The sequence below is a fragment of the Acyrthosiphon pisum genome, chromosome A3, assembly GCF_005508785.2.
Source record: "Acyrthosiphon pisum isolate AL4f chromosome A3, pea_aphid_22Mar2018_4r6ur, whole genome shotgun sequence".
NCBI classification, from domain to species: domain Eukaryota; kingdom Metazoa; phylum Arthropoda; class Insecta; order Hemiptera; family Aphididae; genus Acyrthosiphon; species Acyrthosiphon pisum.
In genome coordinates this window covers 24,715,333-24,736,752 of record NC_042496.1, presented here as the reverse complement: position 1 = coordinate 24,736,752, position 21,420 = coordinate 24,715,333, and the positions used below count along the sequence as shown (strand labels likewise).

The following is a 21,420-nucleotide window of genomic DNA, read 5'->3' as shown; positions in this document are numbered from 1 at the left end:
ACATATTATTTTGTACTCACTCTATAACTACATTGTAGTTTAGTTAATACACACGTATATAGGCATTAGGTACACGTTAAAATGTATAAAAACTTAAAAATTATATCAAACAAACAAACGTTCGTATATCGAACGATCTAATTGGATCAAAACCTTACGACGATACCGTATACCTATAATAATATGTTATCGTCGATTTCAAATTATATTAATTCCGTTTCAACTGTCTTAGTCAACTGAAGCAGTCCGTACATTTTTTTGAACAAATAAAATACAAATCACGAGTTTTTTATTTATTATTTTTATTACATCATATCGCTATTAACCGTCGGCAAATAAAAATATGTGAGAACAATTAACTAATAACATAACATTTTAATCTAGACGTTGGAATTCGGGACGAGGTTTTTATTTTTTGTATCGTAATCGCATATTTGGTACCTATCAATAACCATCTTTCCATTAATACACACTTAGTACGCAGTTCGAACAACAAACGATATGACAAAATTAAAAAGAAAAAAGGTTTTGTCACGCTGAAATGTTCCTATAACACCATTCGTGTTTTCAGACGCAATTAAGTTTATTTTTTATTTCATTAATTTGATAAGCTTGAATCGATTATTTTTACCTTACTTAAAAAACAAATGGATTTAACAACCATTCGCGTAAATATGACCCATTAACTGTGAGTATTGAGTACCTATTGACAGTATACATATTTCTATTATAATATTATACAATAATATATATATGACATTTTGACTGAATGTTTCTACTAATATATTCTATACACGATAAAAATGTTGAGTTGTTTACGGACATTGTCAGTTTTAAATTTTTTTTAGTTTTTTTTTTTCTATAAATACCTATTAATAAAATTTTATTTGTTGGGTAAAAAAGCGTAAAAATTTAATACAAGGCTTCTGATATATTGTTACAACAGTTGGAAAATATGAAAAATACATAGGCGCAATTTTTTTTTACAAGCATTTAAAGTTCAAATTTTGACAGAATTTATCAAATTAAAAATTTAATATTTTTTTTGTGGTTAAAAATCTATAAAATGTTCAATTTTTATAGCTAAGGGTTGAAAATTTAAAACAAGGTTCCGCGTAAGTAGGTTATATTATACAAATTACTTTATTCACAATAATATCATTAAATTTACTTAGTAATATCCTAGGCTGACTGACAGTCTTCGCTCAGAATCGTTTTTCTTATACAATGATACTATGTCATTAAATTCAAATTTAACACCATCCATTACAGTGACCCACTTGTATTCTACTGTACAACAGAGCGACACCCACTTGCCCACATTTTTTTAATTGTATTTGATTTTATATAAATCAAGTTATACAATGATGTACTTAACTATAATTGCATGCCAAATAATAACGACGTCTGATCGTTTTTTTAAAATTTATTTAGTGTACACGGCCGTATAATTCATTATGTTTTATTATGCAGACGCGCGATAATGATATAAATGTCGAGACTTGTTAAAATAAATATTGCTATCAATATAAATAATGAGTAAAGGAGATCACGTGTTCAAATAATTAGAGATAATACGTATATTGTTATATTATATTTTGTGCAATGTGCTCGATGGTCGTTTATGCGGTTAATTTTTATTTCATCTCCATAATAACTCATATAAAACAAAATGAAATGAAATGAAATATCCCTACGATAAAGAAACCGTGGTAATTAAAAATATATTATATTCAATTTGTATAATATAATACAATTGATTTTATATTCTTGTGCCTATCATATTTATAACTTATTTTCAGTTTGCTTTTACATTTAATTGTAATTATTGTTATTTAATATTTTAATCGGAACTTTGAATGTTTATACTATCGAAAATCAACATTTTGATAAGTGATGTAGGTATAAGGTGCTAATAAATATTTTATTTATTTATAATATACAACATGACGTGATTTTTCTTGTTAAAAAAAAAATCATGATCATAAGCACGACTTTAAATAATAATTCAAACAAACCACAGACAACATTTTAACCCTTGACAGACATCCCCGTCCTATATAAGTTGTATACGTGTATCATGTGTTAGTCATACACTTGTATAATAAATTGTGACACAAAAACTTATTTCCAACCTGTATCAATTAATTTAGAGTAAAGCTATTTGAATTTGTCGTATTGTATAGTCTATACTTGCAAGATCTACTTTATACCTTAGATTTTTTTGATTTCACTCTTCGAAAAATTTTTATGTGACGATTTTTAATTTCTGGTTTAAACTTTTTTCTGATTTAGGGTGGTAAAATAAAAAATGTGGGAAAATCTATATCAAGTAGTTAGTTGGGTAAATTCAAATAATTTGTTCTCAAAATGATTATTTTTTACTAAATCGGCATTGAACATAGAATACATCTATTCTATACATTTCTATGTTGCGCGGATTATAGACAAATACAGAAAACCACAGCTCCCAATCCCTTTAATCTTTGTGTCATATACTGATATACCTAATATATCCACGGTCATTTGTTTTAAAGTTACACCAAAAACCAAAATTGATATTGTCAAAAATCGATTTTGCGTAAATTATTCCCGTTTTTCCTTCATTTTTCTTTTGTTTTTCACGGAACTTTTGAAAATTACTGGTGAAGGTACTGTTGAAGACAATCGAAGCAGTTTTACTACCCAAAACGGTGGTGACAGACGCACACAAAAAAAAACAAAAGAAAAAAAACACATCATTGTAAAATAAATACATTGATCGCTCCGCTCAGAATCTAAAATAATACACAGTTACCTAACCATTAGGTTTTTCATTGTTTACTTATTCAAATTTTAAGAAGACATAATAATACTTTGTTATTTTATATTCGTACATCATATCAGTATGATAATATATTATAATACACAAATACAACAAATGGTTTTTAAAATCAAGTTTCTCAGGGTTTAATAATAATAATAATAATAATAATATTAAAACAATAATTATAAATTATAATTATTTTTTCAAACAATAGGTAGTATTTCAAGTATATTCAAGTACACGGTTTAGAGAAAAATAACAATTATTTTACCTAAGGGTTGCTATAGCTGCTGTGCCCAATTAATATGATTAGTCAATTATACTAATAATTTTTCTTAAGAATTAAAAAAATTTAACTAAAAACACAAGAGAATGTCATTTATTACAATAGATTTTCATACTATGGACCAGCTGGGTTTTTCTTGTGTAAACAATGCATTTTGTCTGCCAATTTCATTGTTTATCACTAGTTAGTATAAAATAATGTGATCATACTATTATATTTTTGATGGTTTAATAACTAATTAAAATTCAACCAACGATCTTTCTCGGTTTGGTTTATACCTGTCAATTCGGTCAATGTCAAACGTACGTTTCAATTGTGAGTGCGTTCGATTTTAACAAACATTTCAATTCGAAAATGAAAGTGAATACAAATCCAAAATATTAATTTTTTTTTTTTTGATATTACGATTATTTTACAATTTCAAATTTTTTATAAGATATTATATTCCATAATAATTATAATATGAGCGTCCCATTTCAATTTTGCTTTACGAATAAACGATGATAATATATAGGTACATATGTGTTTCACAGTAATATTATACATTTATAATATTAGGTACAGCATGATGATATTATTTTTGAGATTACTCTGGCATGGATATTGTAAGAGATCACGTACACAGATGTATATTATCTAAATGTTTTAATAACTGTTTGACACATTAAAAATACAAGATCGTTTGTAACTCGGTGATAAACCGAACATCGCATAATAATGTTATAATGTTGTATCAATACTGTTCACATTTTAATAATTTATCACTTTAATATTATTATGGTATATCATATTATGGTATAACATTTTATCGTAATGTCAACTACCTATTTAATTTGACGTGGATTAATGAAAATGAAATCGATAAGTTATCCAAGCGAAAGTCAATAATATAGTCAATAGTGTTATAAAAATACCTATCAATATAGAAACTAAAAAAAACAGTTTTATCGAGTAACGAATATTATTCCAAGCTCGCGTTGTCCTCAGAATGAGCTATTTTAATGTTCATGGATAGTTTAATATTACTACACATCTAATCATATTTCAACATGATTGACATATTATTATTATATTATGATATAAATATGTATCAATATAATATTATTATTCATCTATAATGGCTCACAATAATATTTTATAGCTTTATAATGGTATACTTGATGTGATCTCTGTGGGCTAACGATATAGTATATTATCGTGGACACGAGCAAGTCGGCATAGCCTAAGCCACTATTTTAAACGCTGCAGCTCTCGATAATCACTGTCACAAAATAATATAATGTTTAATAATTAATGTTCGTGACGCATAATGCCCGCTGTAATAATAATACTTTATAATAATGTAAATTGTAATGTGTAATAATAATAATATTATTATTACGTTCTGTACTACAGTCCTATAATACGCTATATCGACCGACAACGCGCGAGATTTTCATTTGGTTTTAATTATATCGTGTTTAAGTGTATATAGTTTATAACACGTTTAATTAAATGTTTGAAACACCAGTTCTGGTCACTAGTTAAGGCCGCGATGGCGGTTTTCGCCATTCGAAGGATAGAAAGCAATTGGCCGGAACGTCTCTATTCTGAGGCCAAAGGTCGTCGGAGAAGTCTGCGAGGAATAAGAAAAACACTTAATCAAGCGACCTTAGCCGGCGGTGTCTTGAAAATATCGTTTTGGCCTGTAACTATACGAGATACCTGTCTAAAAAAGAAAAACGCTTACGATTAAAACCAAATCAACGCGTCTTCGTCGATAATGTTCAAACGTACAATTTAATATGTTATCGATTTATTTGGCTTCAAAAATCGTAGTGAAAAAACATCGGCCCACCGTCAGAACATATTATTATTATAATAATTTGTCAAGTTATACTCCCTTAGGTATGTAATTAAACTCGATATTTAAAAAAAAAAAATTTAACTTTTAATTAGCCAGTACGTGCAATGTTCAATGATGCGTGCATTGATTATAGTGAGTTGCAAATTGCGATACTTTCAAGTACACCTATACAATACCTACAATAATTCACGTTCAATGTTGACGAAATACAACATTAAACACTCATAAGAGCGTAATTCAAACACGAGACTGCACATTTTTTTGCACACGAGTTGATATAAATGGATTTCGTGTAAAATCTATATGCAAGAATTTATCAAAATAATGATAAAAACTAGGGCTGCCCGCTGCAGAGGACTTTTAGTTTTCTCATATTTGTCTAGAAAGATTGCAGAACGATATGCGAGTGACGTATAAATTATACGTTTCATAACGCACGAAGGTTATATTATTCAAAGTTTTATTTTGCATATTTTGTCGTTGTTGCATCATATAAATGCATATTTTGTATTATAGTATATTGGAAAATCAAGATCATAGATATATGTAGGACATGAGTACCTAAAGAATTTGTAAAGTGTTGATATTAAAATTTATAGGCATAATACAACGCGTACAAATCTGTAAAAATATATTATTTTCCGAATTTCTACGGTCAACTTATAAATGTACGTAATATCAATATCATCGGTTAGGTAATTCACTATATGTGGCCGATAACATCGCGAAGCGTGTAGAATTGTAGGAAGTACCTAAACTTCGGTTATCAGTCATAATTTTTGGTTGGTTGATTATTGTGCAATTATTTTTCAAGTTTTTATCAGTTGATTAGAATATTATATTTTTATATTTCTTTTTCACGTAAATATTATAATATTAGATTTTTTAAGTGCATATAATATTATATGTTTTTTAAACGAATATGCGAATACATATTTTGAGGTTTTCGAGTACTATAGAAGTCCTCAGCCCTAATAATAACAAACAATGTGATTCACCCATGTTCGAAATGGTGAAAATATAATGAAGGACGATGAAATTGGTCGTAGACCAGCACGCGATACTGTTGCGTGTAATGTCGTAGCTATTAAACTACGGCGTAGATAGTTAAGTTATAGCTAATTATTGAGGTGCCGTTAATTATCGTTAAAAGTGTATAGGTACTCTGGTGATGGCGATAAGAACGATAGGCAATACATAATATTATTATTAACATTCGGAAAGATATAAATGCAATTAATACAAATCGTATAAATTTTATGTTTCTTTAACAAAAAAAAAAAAAAAAAAACCGAACGCACCGATAATAATTACACTTTTTATGCATAACGCAATAAACGAGCATCCATAAAGGGAATGAATATTTACGGTCTTAAAAATGATATTTGTCGGCTTTAAACTATATTACTGCGAATTGAATAATAGTATTAAAATAATAAACTATTATTACAATTATTAATGATTCACGACGGATAAAACATGATTAAACGCGTTGAATTATAGCCAAATAGCTTTTTTTTTTCATTAGTTATTATTGCGTTTACTGCTTATTGCAACACTTGCAGGCTACAAATACGTACGTATGCGTACTTACCTATACATATAATATGATATAAAATGCGTTTAAAAGGTGACCACTTGTTCGCCATAATATTTATTCCGATCGAATAAAATAATATTTTACGGAAATGCGATCATTTCGCATAATATTATTAAAGCTCGCGTTTACATTAGTTTATAATGTAAATCTTTATCGTTTTTTTTGGTTATTTGATTTTTTTTATTAATTAAAACTAATCAATAGTCGGGTAGATTTTTTTTCTCGCAAAATTTCCAGCATATCATACGCGTGTACTCGTTCCATTTTGAATTCGAATTTGTCTGTTTCATTCGACATAGTTTTCTTCGGAGAACGTTTTCTGGCCGTCTGCAAAATATCATGACACCGCGATCGGTTCCGAGAGATTATGTCGTCAAAATCAGCTGCAGATGCAGTCATATGTGTCACATAATATTTTGATATATTAAAACGAATACATAATATAACCTATTTATTATTATGCACATCGATTATAAATCGAATAGGTAGCTGTAATACAATGCTTGTAGTCATATATATATATTGTACTTATGCTTTCTTACAAATAAGTACCTTTACAATCAGAGGTTAAAGTGGGGGGACGCATGAGGACTAGGTCCCCCTACCTCTGACGGCGGTTAAAAAGCGTCTCCCCTTTAACAAATTAGGATTTTAGACATTATACATAAAATTATAATATATGGAACGCTTAAAACTATATGGAGACATTAGTCCCCTCTGGAATTTTTTCCCACTTTAACCCCTGTTTACAATCCATAATAATAATAATAATAATATAATATGTCAGTGTCAACCCCATGGACTCCCTTGGTCGTGAAATAATATCAAATCAGTCGGTATACAAATTTGACTCGACGTAATCATTAAAGAACTGCGAGGGCATAATATTATGCGTGTTGCGTTTTAAACCGTCAACGTGTACCCTGTATATGGTTTAAACCGTATGCGTCTGCAGCAGTACTTATAATGATATATTATGATGCGAGGCAGCACAGAATTCCGTCCGAAGCGATAATATATAATAATTATTGTTACGGTTTGTTTTAAATTTCGGTGAATCGTACGCAAATGCGATAGTTATATTATATTTTCGTGATTTCTATACGAATGCGTAAAACGGCTTTTTAAAATTGAATTTCCTTTTTCGTGCCGACCAAACCCGTTCCCCGGTCACTGATCTTGAAGTAGTCCAAACTCGTCCGGAATGTGTTTTCGCGCCTAATACCATATATAATTATATCATCACGATAGTGCCCAATATATAGTATAGTGCCCGAGTGTATGCTTTGTCCCCCTTTTTTGTCCGCCTTTAAAGTCGACTCTTAAGAAAAACTCAATATTTTCATCGGACGAGAAAGTGGGAAGAAGTAGGTACATATAACATAAATAAATAACCATGCCATGTACCAAGCTGTATACTCCACGATAAAATATACTATTTTAATATTAATACGTGACGCTAAATGTCACGCGGGTTTACAATAACTATTTAATCGAACCATTTTTTTTTTTTTTTTTATGTAACGTATAGGTAGTTGATTTTTCGATAAATATTATACTATATTACATTGTGTACACACTACCTACACAATAACCGTCAACACAATATTATAGAACCGAAATACATAACGCCGCGTTCGCATGGCTACAGAATAAAACGTTTATGTGCATCGCGATTTTCACAAGGCGCAAGAAAATTCCATCGGTCACTCGATCGGAAATTCAAAAATTTGTTCCGAAAACGAGTAGGTATTCGTTCTAACAGACTCGGCTTTTGTTTTTGACAACTCACTCAATTTCCTCAGGTCGGTGGACACCATTATATATTGTACATTTGATGATCGTCGTACGTAGGCATTTACAATAATAATAATAATAATATAGTGTGGCCACTTGTTATGTGTGTATACGAGTCTTTTCCTGTTTTCACTTTTTCATTTTTCTCTCTCTCTCTCTCTCTCTCTCTCTCTCTCTCTCTCTCTCTAGTTTTTGATTTTCAGCTGAAAAAAAACACTAAACGCAGACAGTGGCCGTTTAATTACATTGGGGTATGGTCGATTGGTCATGGTCGATTTCACGTATTCAGGTTCGTCATAATTTTCACCGAATATAACACATTTTATATTATTATTGCTGTTATACACATCGACTACCTATATCCGCTGCAATTGATTTACATAAAACGTATATAACATCGACGGCTGTGTTTGCGCGTAATAATACGTATATGGTATAATCCATTGCCGAGATCGTTCCTCCTAACGTTTTTGCAGTTTTCCCCAAGTATTAACCATGCCGTCACGATGTGTCGATATCATCATACCGATAATATTATGTCAACACAGTGATGATATTAAAAAATAATATATTATGGTACAGCTGGTAAACGCGCCCAACTCATAAGTAATAAGTAATGATAATCGTGATATTATATTATATATTTTATTATGTCGGTTATTTTTGGGAAACCAAATCGGCATCGTCCAAAAGTCATTATTAATCAATACCTTTCACTAATTATTAAGAAATAATTAAAGTAGAATACATCAGCTATAGACACTCGTATCATATTGTTCTAGTATTGTATTAGGTAACCAATAATGGCTTTATGATTTCTTTATCAGTCTCCGAAAATTATATAAGTGCACGCGTGTATGTAATGCAAACGAATGATCTATGAAATACGAATTAATAATCTGAATGCATAATATTATTACTTGTAGGCGTTGTAGCCTATTTTCATCAGGTCTGATGATACGACCTGTTGATTTACAAAAATTAACATTAAAATTTAAAACTAATATATTATTATACTGTTATACCGCACGGCGCACGCGCATTTCGATATGCTCATTATAATATTATAATAAGTTATAAGTTATGCTCATCTCAAGCCCAACTAAATATGTTAACTGATTTAAAATTTTTGGATCCGTATATGATGAACACGTGACCTGACAGTATTTTTATTTGTTTAGTGTATAATATTATATCGTTATCATATAATTGTCATTGTACAGCCGTTTAGTAGAATATAATATATTATGTAAGGGCCACAGCCCACACGGTGTACCTACCTGTAGGATTTGAATACATTAGTTGCCGCATGTTATTGGATTCATGGTAAATACTAAATCGAATTATTCGCCTGTTGGACTCGAACTGTCCTGTCCCGAATTACGTATGTATAATGTGTATTAATAATTAGCACATATTATAAAAAAATTGTCCATTGTATTCACTACACCAGTTGATAATGGGATCAGTTATTAAAATACACAATTGGATAAACATATTATATATGTATATATAATTAAGTTTTGAATATTTTTATTGATTTCCCTTTCATTATTTTAAAATACCAACGTGCGTGAACAAGTTAGTGAATATACATTATAATGAAATACATAATAAATAAATAAGTGATAAAAAGAATTGTCAAATCCTCCAGACACTCACTGCATGTGATGACAGGCATTTACGTAAAGATCAAATAAATACGTCTCATACGGACACTAGACACGTGATACGCGTTTCAAAATGTCGTTATGGGTGCTATATATCTAATTTAATATGCTAATTTATAATACAATATCGGCAATTTGTCTTCGTCACACACGCATAAGAATTACAACAACTGCAACAATGATAATCATTGTCCATACATTATTATAATAATATAATATTATGATTTACGATAATAATTAATGTGGACATGTTTTGCAGCGGTCGATCGAGTAAAACGGTCGTCTCGACGTTTTCCTGTATTTCGCGTCTAAACGTTTCACCACTATAATAATATATAGCTATGATAGATACTATGATATTAAACTGTGTATCCGTATTGTACTTGATTATCAATACGCGTTTATACCAGCTGCGCATAATTAATAATTAATGATTACTATCAACAATATAACCGCCGATATGTACGACTTGCGCAAGCTGCGTCCATAAACCGCACTTCTGTAGTCATCTATAGACTTCACCACGTCAAACACGCGTACATTTCACAAGATATTATGATTTTATTACCTCGTAATAACAGTTGGTTTTCGGTCCGTTTCAGAAACCCGACATGGTGGAAGAGGAGGACGAACTTGGAACGGAATCTGACCATCGTCGCCGGCGGTATGCTGTTGGCGTCCTCGTTCCTGGCCCTAGCTCTGTCCACGTTGTACTTCAACCACAGCTGCAACATGGGTAAGACGGAAAACGTTTGACGTTTGATTTATATTTTTAAGCCCAGCGACGACGTATATAGCAATCTTGATCGGTAACGACTATGTAGGGCGCACTTATATTTAACACATATTATTATACAGGGTGTAACAGATAAAACTGACTTTTGGAATAACTTTTGTTCCAGTCAATATTTCAAATTTGGTTTAAATTTTTTTGGATATATTTGAAATAGCCAATTTGTGAATCTGTTTATAACAACAATTTTGATACTAAAAACATTTATCTAAGTCAAATAGTTTATTTTTTTTAATTTTTTAAAATATCAATATTTTTTTGATTAAATGAATTTGGAACGTAGTAACTTTTTTTAAAATATTTTTTTTGGGAATATGCTAACATGAGTACCTATATTTCTTAAATTATTTACTAATTATATAATTTTAACAATTTTTGTCATACGTTTGAGTAGCATAATTTTTTTTTCTCGTCAAGTCTTTTTGTTACACCCTGTATTGGTGCGATTATAAAATATGATATCGACTTATAGGCGTAAAATGGTGAGGGGTCTAAGGGGGCCATATCCTCCCTGGAATTTTGTTTAGCCCTCCCTCCCGTAAATTTTTTTAGTTTCGTTTTTAGAATTTATGTTGTGTATACCATATAAACATAAGAGCGAGGACTCTACGGCCATAATATAACGGCGGCGTGATGGCTGCAGGTACAACTAGGATACCGCGTGTGACCCATTTAAATGTAATAATTTTACTGTACTCGTATTATATTGTATAGCATATATAGGTACTATTAAAATCCTACAAATAGAACCCCATGTACATATATACGTATACTTTAGTAACTTGTTACAATGATATTACAGTAAGCTCATATTTTGTCAAAACTCGAGGGAAAAGAAAAAAATTTGAGACATCGAGTTCTATTATGATATGGTATGATATTATTTCGAGAGGATTTAAATTGAATTCGAAATTGTGAAAATTTGAGATATCGACGCGTTTGACTCAATAAGAATCTACTGCATGAAGTCGGTATACCGATAAAATTCTGCACTTACAGATAATAATATGTTATGATCAGACATATACATTTATTTATAATATGTCCATATGGTTATGATCGCACACAATATTATAATATAATCATGTTACATTATCACATTATTGTGATACGACCCGTGAGTACCATAATTATGCGTTAAAAATAATACTCGCCAGATAAACTAGTTTCACGTTCGGTCGAAGACATATTTTATAGCGCATAGTATTATAATAAAATACCATTTATTATAATATTGTATATTCGTATAATGTTATTGTACGACTAAGTGATATCGATTAACGCCGACGTGCAGGTATACAGGATACCATAATATGTGACACATTTAAATGCTATCTTTGTGTACTTACTTAAGCATATATATAGTTACTTTTCGAATACTCCAGACACACGCCCATTTTACTTACATATGTATACGCGTTATATTGATCAAATTCTAATACATACGCAGAGTCGATAGGACCGATGATAGGATGCCGATATAGGTACCTACATCGGCGCATTGGTACATATATTAATATATAATTATGTTAAATTATCACATTATTATAATATGACCCGTAAATAGTATATATACCTACCTACACACGTTAAAAACAAAGCTCGCCCGATGATAAACTAGTTGTGGACCGCGTTGGGTCGTCGACATATAATAATATTATAAAACAAACCCGTTGCTGTGCTCTACTTTATAACGGACCGCAACAAAACGTGTCCGCTAAAATGAAAAAAAAAATTTAACGTGTCCGTAGTGAAATAAAACTTAAACGCTCGCAGAAACCGGTGCAGGCGCCAAACGGTAATAACCAGCGCCGCATCTCGTGAATCGTATTCGCAGTGGTTATTTCTTACTCAGCAGGTGGTTGCGATTTTCATACGCAGAATATTATAATCATATATTATTACTGCGACGAGGTGCGAAACGAATGGTATGTATTAAACGTATTACGAGAAAATAAAAATTTAAAAAAATCATCGCTCGTGTTCGGACGCGCAACGACAACCTCCGGCTGGAGTTTGTCGATGAGCATTGACAGGAAATTTACAATTTTTCGATTTCCGCAGCGAATAATATTGTATGGCATACCCCTCGTGTAATATCATTATAGTTTTCAAAACGATTACAAAACATCACGTATAAATAATAATATTTATTGATAATTTCCTCGAACTCCCGGAAGATTTTCGTTTTCGTCTTTGTACGTGTTCTATCGTATTTTTTAAAATTTTTTTTATTTTCAGAATACATTATACGATAATATTTTCCTGTAATCGTTTGATAATTTAATTTTTTGTGAATAAACATAACCTATATGGCCCCATATATATGTATAAAAGCCTTGAATATATTTTAATGTTGATGTAGGTAGTCCGGCCATAGTAAATAGATATCAGTTTTGACATTTCTATGCAGTACATAACAGTATTATAATACATCTGTTCATCAATGAATAATGATTAAAACAAAATACACAACATGTGAATGAAAATTTATTACATCTTAATAATATGATTATTTGGCATAGAATACTTTTTCGTGCAGTGCTAGTCTTTTTTAATGTATTGTTTCATCTTACAAATATCATCTAATATAAAATATTTTATCTGTCATATTATAGTATTATAGTAATTTATAAATTGTATAAGTGCTGCAACTATAGAAAGTCATACGCAGTATTTAATAGGTACAAAAATATCGTTACTTTCATACTATATCATTTGATTAAAACATATTGCATAAAATCACACTCTGTACCTAATCACATTTTACCTATAGCAGTAAACAAAAACAATTTTTTAAATATAAAAAATATTATTTTTACCATCCATTTTTTGTGAATGAAAATGTATTAGGTACATCTTAATGATATTATAATGATTATTTGGTATAGGATACTTTTTCGTGTTGTTTTAGTCGTTTTTAATGTATTATTTCATCTTAAAATATCATCTAATATTTTATCTGTCATGTTATAGTATTATAGTAAATTATCAATTGTATAAGCGCAACTATAGAAAGTCATGCGCAGTGTTTAATAGGTACAAAAATATCGTTACTTTGATACTATCGTTTGATCAAAACATATTGCCTGAAATCACACTGTACCTAATCACATTTTACCCATGGCTGTAAACAAAAATAATTTATTCTTTATAAAAAAAATTATTTTTACTATCCATTTTTGTGAACATAAATAGACGTGAATTCACCTCACATCGTCCATATTAATTGCAAATTTAAGTTGTCCGTAGTATATAGATATATAAGTATATAATAATATATACATTTATACAGAAGTGAAAATAATGGTCATGTGAAATATACGTGTCGTGATTATACTTTTGCAATTAAATCATTGAAAATCATATCGAAGTGAGAGCCAGTTAGACGTTATAGTAATATATAACCTTTCTTAATGGTGCACGCGCAGTTTATCGCTACTTATAATATACCTTAGATTTGAGGTAATTATATATTATATATATGAAAAAACAACGATTTATTTAATGGTGACTTTAATAGCTGCTGTTTTAGTTATTATTTCGTAATAATATTCTAAAAATATGATCAATACTTAAATGATTTACAATAACGTTGAGTCGTCTACATCCAGCAAAATTATATGTTATTCACACGCGTTGCACATTCATATTAAAATGATTGCCATATTACTATGGTACATAATATAAATTAGGTACTTATAATGATAATATTTAGGTAACTCGATTAAACGATTATTATAATATTCTAAACCAATTGCTTGCAGAGAGCCTTCCGTCGATATCGGCCGAAAACAATGGTTTGATTGGCAAATCACGAGGTAGAAGTCTGTTCCAAAACAGGGAATACGAAAAGGACAACATCTGTCTCACCACTGGTTGTGTGAAAGCTGGTAAGCATAATTCGTCCGATGCACGGCTCGATTAATAATACTGTACCTAATTGAGGTAAATTTTTAACACAATTTTTATACCGCGTTTGGTATAAAACGTTATACGAACACGTGTGCTTTATTACATATTACTGTACCTACTAAACTACTGACATTACCACTATTATAGCGGCTTCCGTGATCAACAATATGGATCCGACGGTAGATCCATGCGACGACTTCTATCAGTTCGCGTGCGGTAATTTTATCAAAGAAACCATCATCGACGACGACAAGACGTCTCAGACCACGTTCAGCGCGATCAGCGACTCGCTGTTAAACAAGCTGCGAATGATCGTCACCGAACCCATTCAACCCAACGAACAGAAACCGTTCAAAATGGCCAAATTGCTGTATAAGTCGTGCATGGACAAAGGTACGCATATTATTATAATGATCGCAGCCGTATAATATTGTAGTTAGTACATATCATACGGTCTGCGACTAACACACTCGATGATACATTATCGATTAATAGTATGTTATAATTCAAATGTGGGCATTGACTAGTTAAAAAGTTAAAGTTATGTTAAAAAGTTAATTTTTTTTTAACTTTTTAACTTAACTTGTTAGTTTATTTTCTAATCAACTAGTGAACTTAACTAGTTTAATTTACAGTTGAAATAACTTAGCTTTTCTCAGTTGATTTTGAAAAAATCCATCAAGTTGAAAACATTTTGAAATTTTTCGTTTATACGTAAATATTACTATATCAGTATAAAATAAAAATAATCCAATAGAAAAACACAACAATTTTCTTGATAACATAATTTTGTGTATATTAATATATTTTAATAAGTTGTAAATTATATATTATGCGAGTTGCAATTATAAATGTTTTTAATTGACAGTTGTTATGTTTTAATATTATATAACTTATAATATATATGAAGGTCATGTACAGGTGTACCTACTCATGATATTTCGACATTCAATTTCTATACGATATAAAAAAATATATTTGTTAAATTATTAATTTGAGATGAGTATAGCTTAAATTAGTAAATAATAGTAAAGTAAAAGTAAAATGGTAACAGTGTACATTATGATAAAAGTTCAATAAAATTTGTTTTTTTATAATTTATAAATTAGAAACTAGAAAGATACATTCACTCTTTATGAGGTTTACATACTAATTAAAAAAAAAATAGATTAACTTTTTTTTAAACTGAGTTAAGTTAATATTATTTTCTATATTAACTTTTCACTTATCGAGTTAAATTTATAATTTGTTAACTGTTAACTTTTAACTTATCGATCGTGTGTCCTCTTAACTTAACTTAACTCGAGTTGATTATTTTCATTAACTTGCCCATCTTTGTGTTGTATCATACCCTATGAAAATGTATATGTCAACAGAAAAAATCGAAAAAGAAGGCTTGGGACCGATCAAGGAAATGTTGAAAAGCCTCGGCGGATGGCCTGTGCTGGAAGCCGACAAATGGAACGACGCGGAGTTCACGTGGAAGGACAGCGTGTACAAGTTCAGAGTGGCGGGCTACAGCGTGGACTACTTCATCGACTTCTCCATCAGCACGGATTTGAAAAACACCACGACCAGAGCCATTGACGTGAGCCGATCTGCATGATATACAATTTTTTTTTTCTGATTATTATTATTTGCGTTGAGCGTGTGTAATAATTGCGTTTTGACGGGTAATTTTTGCGCCCGACCGACATGATGTCATAATTTCAGCTGGATCAAGCGTCCTTGGGTCTCAGCCGGGAGTACCTGGTCAAGGGCACCGACGAAAAAATCGTGGCCGCGTACTACAGGTACATGGTGGACATCGCGGTGCTGTTCGGCGCCGACCGGCAGAGGGCCACCAAGGAGCTAAGGGAGTCGTTGGACTTCGAGATAGCGTTGGCCAAGATATCGCTGCCGCTGGAAGAGCGCCGGGACGCCGCCAAGCTGTACAACCCGATGAAGATCGCCGACCTGCAGCAAAAGTTCCCGAGCATACCGTGGCAAGAGTACCTGAACAAGCTGCTGAGCCCGTTGAACATACGGCAGGACGACATCATAATTGTAAACTCGCCGAAATACTTGTCGGACCTCGAAGCCTTACTCAGCAATACGCCCAAGAGGTAAAATTATGCGAATAATGCGTGCATGACTTAGGTTATTATAGTACCATGAAAATTATTGCTCTCGAAATGTCATTTGAATTGCCTATATAAACTCTTTTGATTTTTTTTCGTCAGGATCCAAGCGAATTACGTGATTTGGAGAGCAGCCGCAGCGTCCGTCAGCTATCTGACCGAAGAAATGAGAAAAAGACAGTTGGATTACAGCACCGAGCTCTCCGGCAGGACTGAAAGAGAACCCAGATGGAAGGAATGCGTGGACATAAGTTCCGGAAGTTTCTCGCTGGCCATCGGGTCGTTGTACGTAAGACGATACTTCGACGAAAACGCCAAAAAAAACGCTTTAGAAATGGTGAACGGTATCAGGGAGGAAATGTACAAAATATTAGGGTCAATCGATTGGATGGACGAAGAAACGAGGTAAAGTTCGGTTCATATTATGAGCGTCTCTTTCTCGACGATAAAATAACAATTTTATGATGTCATTATTTTTGTTTTATTTCGTTGCAGGAAAAACGCAATAGACAAAGCAAAATCGATGACCAGTCACATTGCATACCCCGATGAGTTATTGGACGACAGCAAGTTGAATGCGTTCTATGAAAACGTAATTAATTATACGTAATATAAGACCTAACTTGAGCGTATAAAAGCGTATCGATATGATTAAAACATTTAAAAAATAGTTTTTTTTGTGAGCATTATCGATTAGTAATATTCTCATATTGTGTTGTTATTTTTGTTGTTAGCTCGAAGTCAACGACAATGACTATTATACGTCAATATTAAATTTGACCAAATTCGGCACCGACTACAGCTTTTCGAAATTAAGGCAACCTGTTAACAAATCGGATTGGATTACTCACAGTAAAACGGCAATCGTAAATGCATTTTATAGTGCTATTGAAAACAGTATCCGTAAGTAATATTGCAATATATATATACTATCCGATTACCTAATTGTTCGGCGTCAGCCCGTGTTGTCGAATATTTGTCGAAAATTAAAGTCGGACGTACAAATTAGCCGTTTCGACATTTTAAACGAAACGACTAGATTCGGTGGTCATCGAACAATAATTATATTCTCGGCCCGTTCACAATATTTTGGGTGACTTATTCGGAGCAGCGCAAATCAAACTGTTTTTTAAATTATTGTAAAATAGAACGCTGGAAGCTTGTTATTTTTTTATTTATTTATTCGACCACTCAACGGAATCGAAATAAAAAAATTAATTGTTTATATTATAATATTAAATTTGATATTTTTTATAATTACTACAATATAAGCTACTATACAAGCGTGGATACAGGGGGAGGGGGGCTATGGGGGCTGAAGCTCCCCCCCCTTAGACTAGGACTTCGGTACTTAAGATATTTCAAAAAATAAGAAAGACTCCGTACAAAATAAGTTATTAAGTACATTTTTTGTTTAACCCCCCCCCCCCCCTTTTTTTCATTTCTAGATCCGCGCCTGCTACTATATAAGCTAATATTACTACATTATATATTTTCCAGAGTTTCCCGCTGGTATCTTGCAAGGCGCGTTCTTCTCCAGCGATCGTCCTCGGTACATGAACTATGGCGCCATTGGGTTCGTAATCGGTCACGAGATCACCCATGGTTTTGATGACCAAGGCAGACAGTTCGACAAGGAGGGTAACCTGGTGGACTGGTGGGCGGAGGAGACGAAGAAACGCTACTTGGAGAAGGCGTCGTGCATCATCAGACAGTATGGAAATTACACGGCTCATGAAGTCGGTCTCAAGGTGTGTAGAACACAAGTTTCTTAAGGCAATACGTTTTTACGCGCATTAGCTTCGAGGTTGAATTTTTGTTATTCGTTTAAAATTTAATTTTTATTGGATTCCGAATAACCACAAGTTCAAAATTCCAATGATTGTTCGCCGTTATAGGTTCCGCCAAACAGTCGATTATTATTAATTATGAATTCGAAAAATTTATCGAAAATATGTGATTATTTTTTGTTACTCGTCCAGAACGAATACTGTTGAAAGAATCTCTTCGCATAAAAATGTATACCCACTGCACCAAACAGTCGTCAATGTCATTGACTTAAACACGAGGGGGGGGGGGTGTGGTGGTGGTAAGAAAATTATATATTCTGATAAAATCAAAACTACAAGTTTGACGTGTAAAACCAACTAAAAATTATATTTTATCGAAAACAACAATACCGATATTGTCTTAATATATTATATATCATTCATATCATTAATTTATAATGCGCGTTATTATTATTTTCAAGAGGGTTCTAATCGATTGGATTTGTCATGCGCTCAGGCCAATAAGCTGGCGAAAAAAAAACATAGCTACAGCAGTCCAGATTTAGTTTTGAAAAATAATTTGAATTATTTAGCCCCTGTTCTGTAATTAAAAGTGTTCTTCCGCCCCTTAAAGTGCATACTTATTTTGAAAAATAAAGTAAATTAATAATTTTGAATCATACTACGCATAAGCTATCCGAAATATCGAAAATCTATTTCCTACAAGACAAAGAGAAAAGACTATCAATTTAAAATTATTAAAAAAAAAAAATTAAAATTTGACTAGGTACTATAAGCATATTATATTTTATTATTTGCCGGCCTATTGGCATTATTCACTGTCGCACAAGTACAAAAATATAATATTTCGAGAGCCTTCAACGACCATGCGTATATAAAACATAGTCGCAAACGTTCACCCGCGGACCACTCTCACTCTATGACTAAGACGAAGATCACGGGCAGTGACGACTGATAAGAAATTGCCTATATTTTGCGCCTTACAAAATAGCCACTAAGAGCCGCAAACTTTGTTGTTGATATAATTTGCACTTATAAATTTATATCTCTGGCCGTACGGAGTATAACATAACAATATTCATCTTATTGTCTTTGGTACTTCGCAATCGCTTATCTCGTACCTTTCGAACATTATCACCGCGCAGAAGACTCAGGGCCGTATTCACAGTCGATGCTTGAGAATGAGTACCTATATTGCTTAAGCTATACTTATGACTCAAACGAGATTTATAATCGAGACCTACCTTATGCATTGCTTTTAGTTATCATCAAAATTTTTTTTTTAACTATAAAAATTAGCTTAAGCGCATATGACCCTTTGGTTTTTGTCCGCTATAGTCGTTGAGTCTTATTAATTGGTATTTTAAAAGACACCGATCAAATGCATTTGAAATTATATTTCGCTCGTCTGCGACCATATCGTACCTGCCGATAACAATATCGCTTATTTGAACCCCTCGAACCTCGACCACTACAGCTATAGGTATGCCCACCCACGATCTAACCCAAAGACTGTTATTGTTTTATACGCAGTTGAACGGCATCAACACGCAGGGCGAGAACATCGCTGACAACGGTGGCGTGAAGGAGGCGTACTACGCGTACAACGTGTGGACCAAACGACATGGAGTCGAACCTCGGCTGCCCGGACTCCAGGACTACACACCTCAGCAGATGTTCTGGGTGAGCGCCGCCAACGTGTGGTGCTCCAAGTACCGACCGGAAACACTCAAGAACCGCATCACCACCGGTTTCCACTCGCCCGGCCGTTTCCGGATCATCGGCCCGTTCTCCAACCTGGAAGACTTCAGCAACGACTTCCGGTGTCCGCTCGGCTCCAACATGAACCCGGTCAAGAAGTGCCAGGTGTGGTGAGACCGCCCGCCCGTCCGCCCACCCATCCACCCTCCGACCGTGCACATGTCGTATCGTTGTTACAATCGTTTGTTATTTTTACGCGAAATGATGCGATGATAATATTATGATGTGTGCTTATTAAAAAAAAATCTCGTCGCGCGTCCGCCTTATATAATATTGTAATGTCATCACAAAAATATTGTTGTATAGGTGTAAAATATTATTACATTATTATGCTCGATTACGACAAAACCAGCCCCTCGACTCGTCCCGCGACCCACCCCAATCGTCACCCGAAAATCATTCCCGTCGACGACTCAACTCTTCCCTCCCGCAGATCGCCGTCCCCCCATCCTCTGGCCCATCATAATCCTCCCGCGAGCTTTATCTGTGGTAATTTATTTATATACAATATTTTATTATTATTATTATTATTATTATTATTATTATCGTGGTATTGTATTATTATTATATTATTATTATTATTATTATTATTATTATTATTATTATTATTATTATTGTTTTTAAAACGTACGATATAGTTTAAGTACCTATACAATCTCTACAATATGAGTAAAAAAACATGTGACATTTTTTTTTTTTATATATGATTTAACAATAACAACAACAAAATTACAAAATTAAGAAAATGTTTTATTTTTGTAATAATTATATACCTGTATAAGATTATACTTAAACGTTAACAAAAAAAAATGTACATAAAGGTAATGCTATAAACTGTGTGTGATTTGTTAGGCTCTAATAATCTTTGGTAAACTTATAATTATGTACAATATAATTAATATTTTAAGCACATTTCAGTCGATTTCTACAACGTATGTAGCCGGGAATACACCGATAGAGCCCTTCAGGTCTCCTAGCCACCAGCCGTCGGACTTTTTGCTGTGGATGTGTATGACGTCGCCTAAAACAAAATATG

At 32.4% G+C, this 21,420-nt stretch overlaps 2 protein-coding genes across 4 annotated transcripts in view; one reads left to right on the top strand and one right to left on the bottom strand.

Moving 5' to 3' along the window:
- Positions 1 to 21,296, top strand: part of LOC100159184 (neprilysin-2) — a 29,849-nt gene extending 8,553 nt beyond the window's left edge. For both annotated transcript variants that reach the window (XM_001950561.5, XM_008187307.3), the window contains exons 3-12: positions 10,608 to 10,741; positions 14,566 to 14,691; positions 14,861 to 15,106; positions 16,090 to 16,301; positions 16,427 to 16,818; positions 16,936 to 17,238; positions 17,329 to 17,425; positions 17,568 to 17,736; positions 18,334 to 18,584; positions 20,157 to 21,296. In XM_001950561.5, the coding sequence (XP_001950596.1) occupies positions 10,608 to 10,741; positions 14,566 to 14,691; positions 14,861 to 15,106; positions 16,090 to 16,301; positions 16,427 to 16,818; positions 16,936 to 17,238; positions 17,329 to 17,425; positions 17,568 to 17,736; positions 18,334 to 18,584; positions 20,157 to 20,498 (2,272 nt within the window). In that variant the 3' untranslated portion in view covers positions 20,499 to 21,296. The remainder of the gene's footprint in view (positions 1 to 10,607; positions 10,742 to 14,565; positions 14,692 to 14,860; positions 15,107 to 16,089; positions 16,302 to 16,426; positions 16,819 to 16,935; positions 17,239 to 17,328; positions 17,426 to 17,567; positions 17,737 to 18,333; positions 18,585 to 20,156) is intronic.
- LOC100168069 (nostrin) overlaps positions 20,715 to 21,420 on the bottom strand; it is a 51,411-nt gene continuing 50,705 nt past the window's right edge. For both annotated transcript variants that reach the window (XM_029491138.1, XM_001950772.5), the window contains exon 13: positions 20,715 to 21,405. In XM_029491138.1, coding sequence (XP_029346998.1) covers positions 21,299 to 21,405 — 107 coding nt within the window. In that variant the 3' untranslated portion in view covers positions 20,715 to 21,298. The remainder of the gene's footprint in view (positions 21,406 to 21,420) is intronic.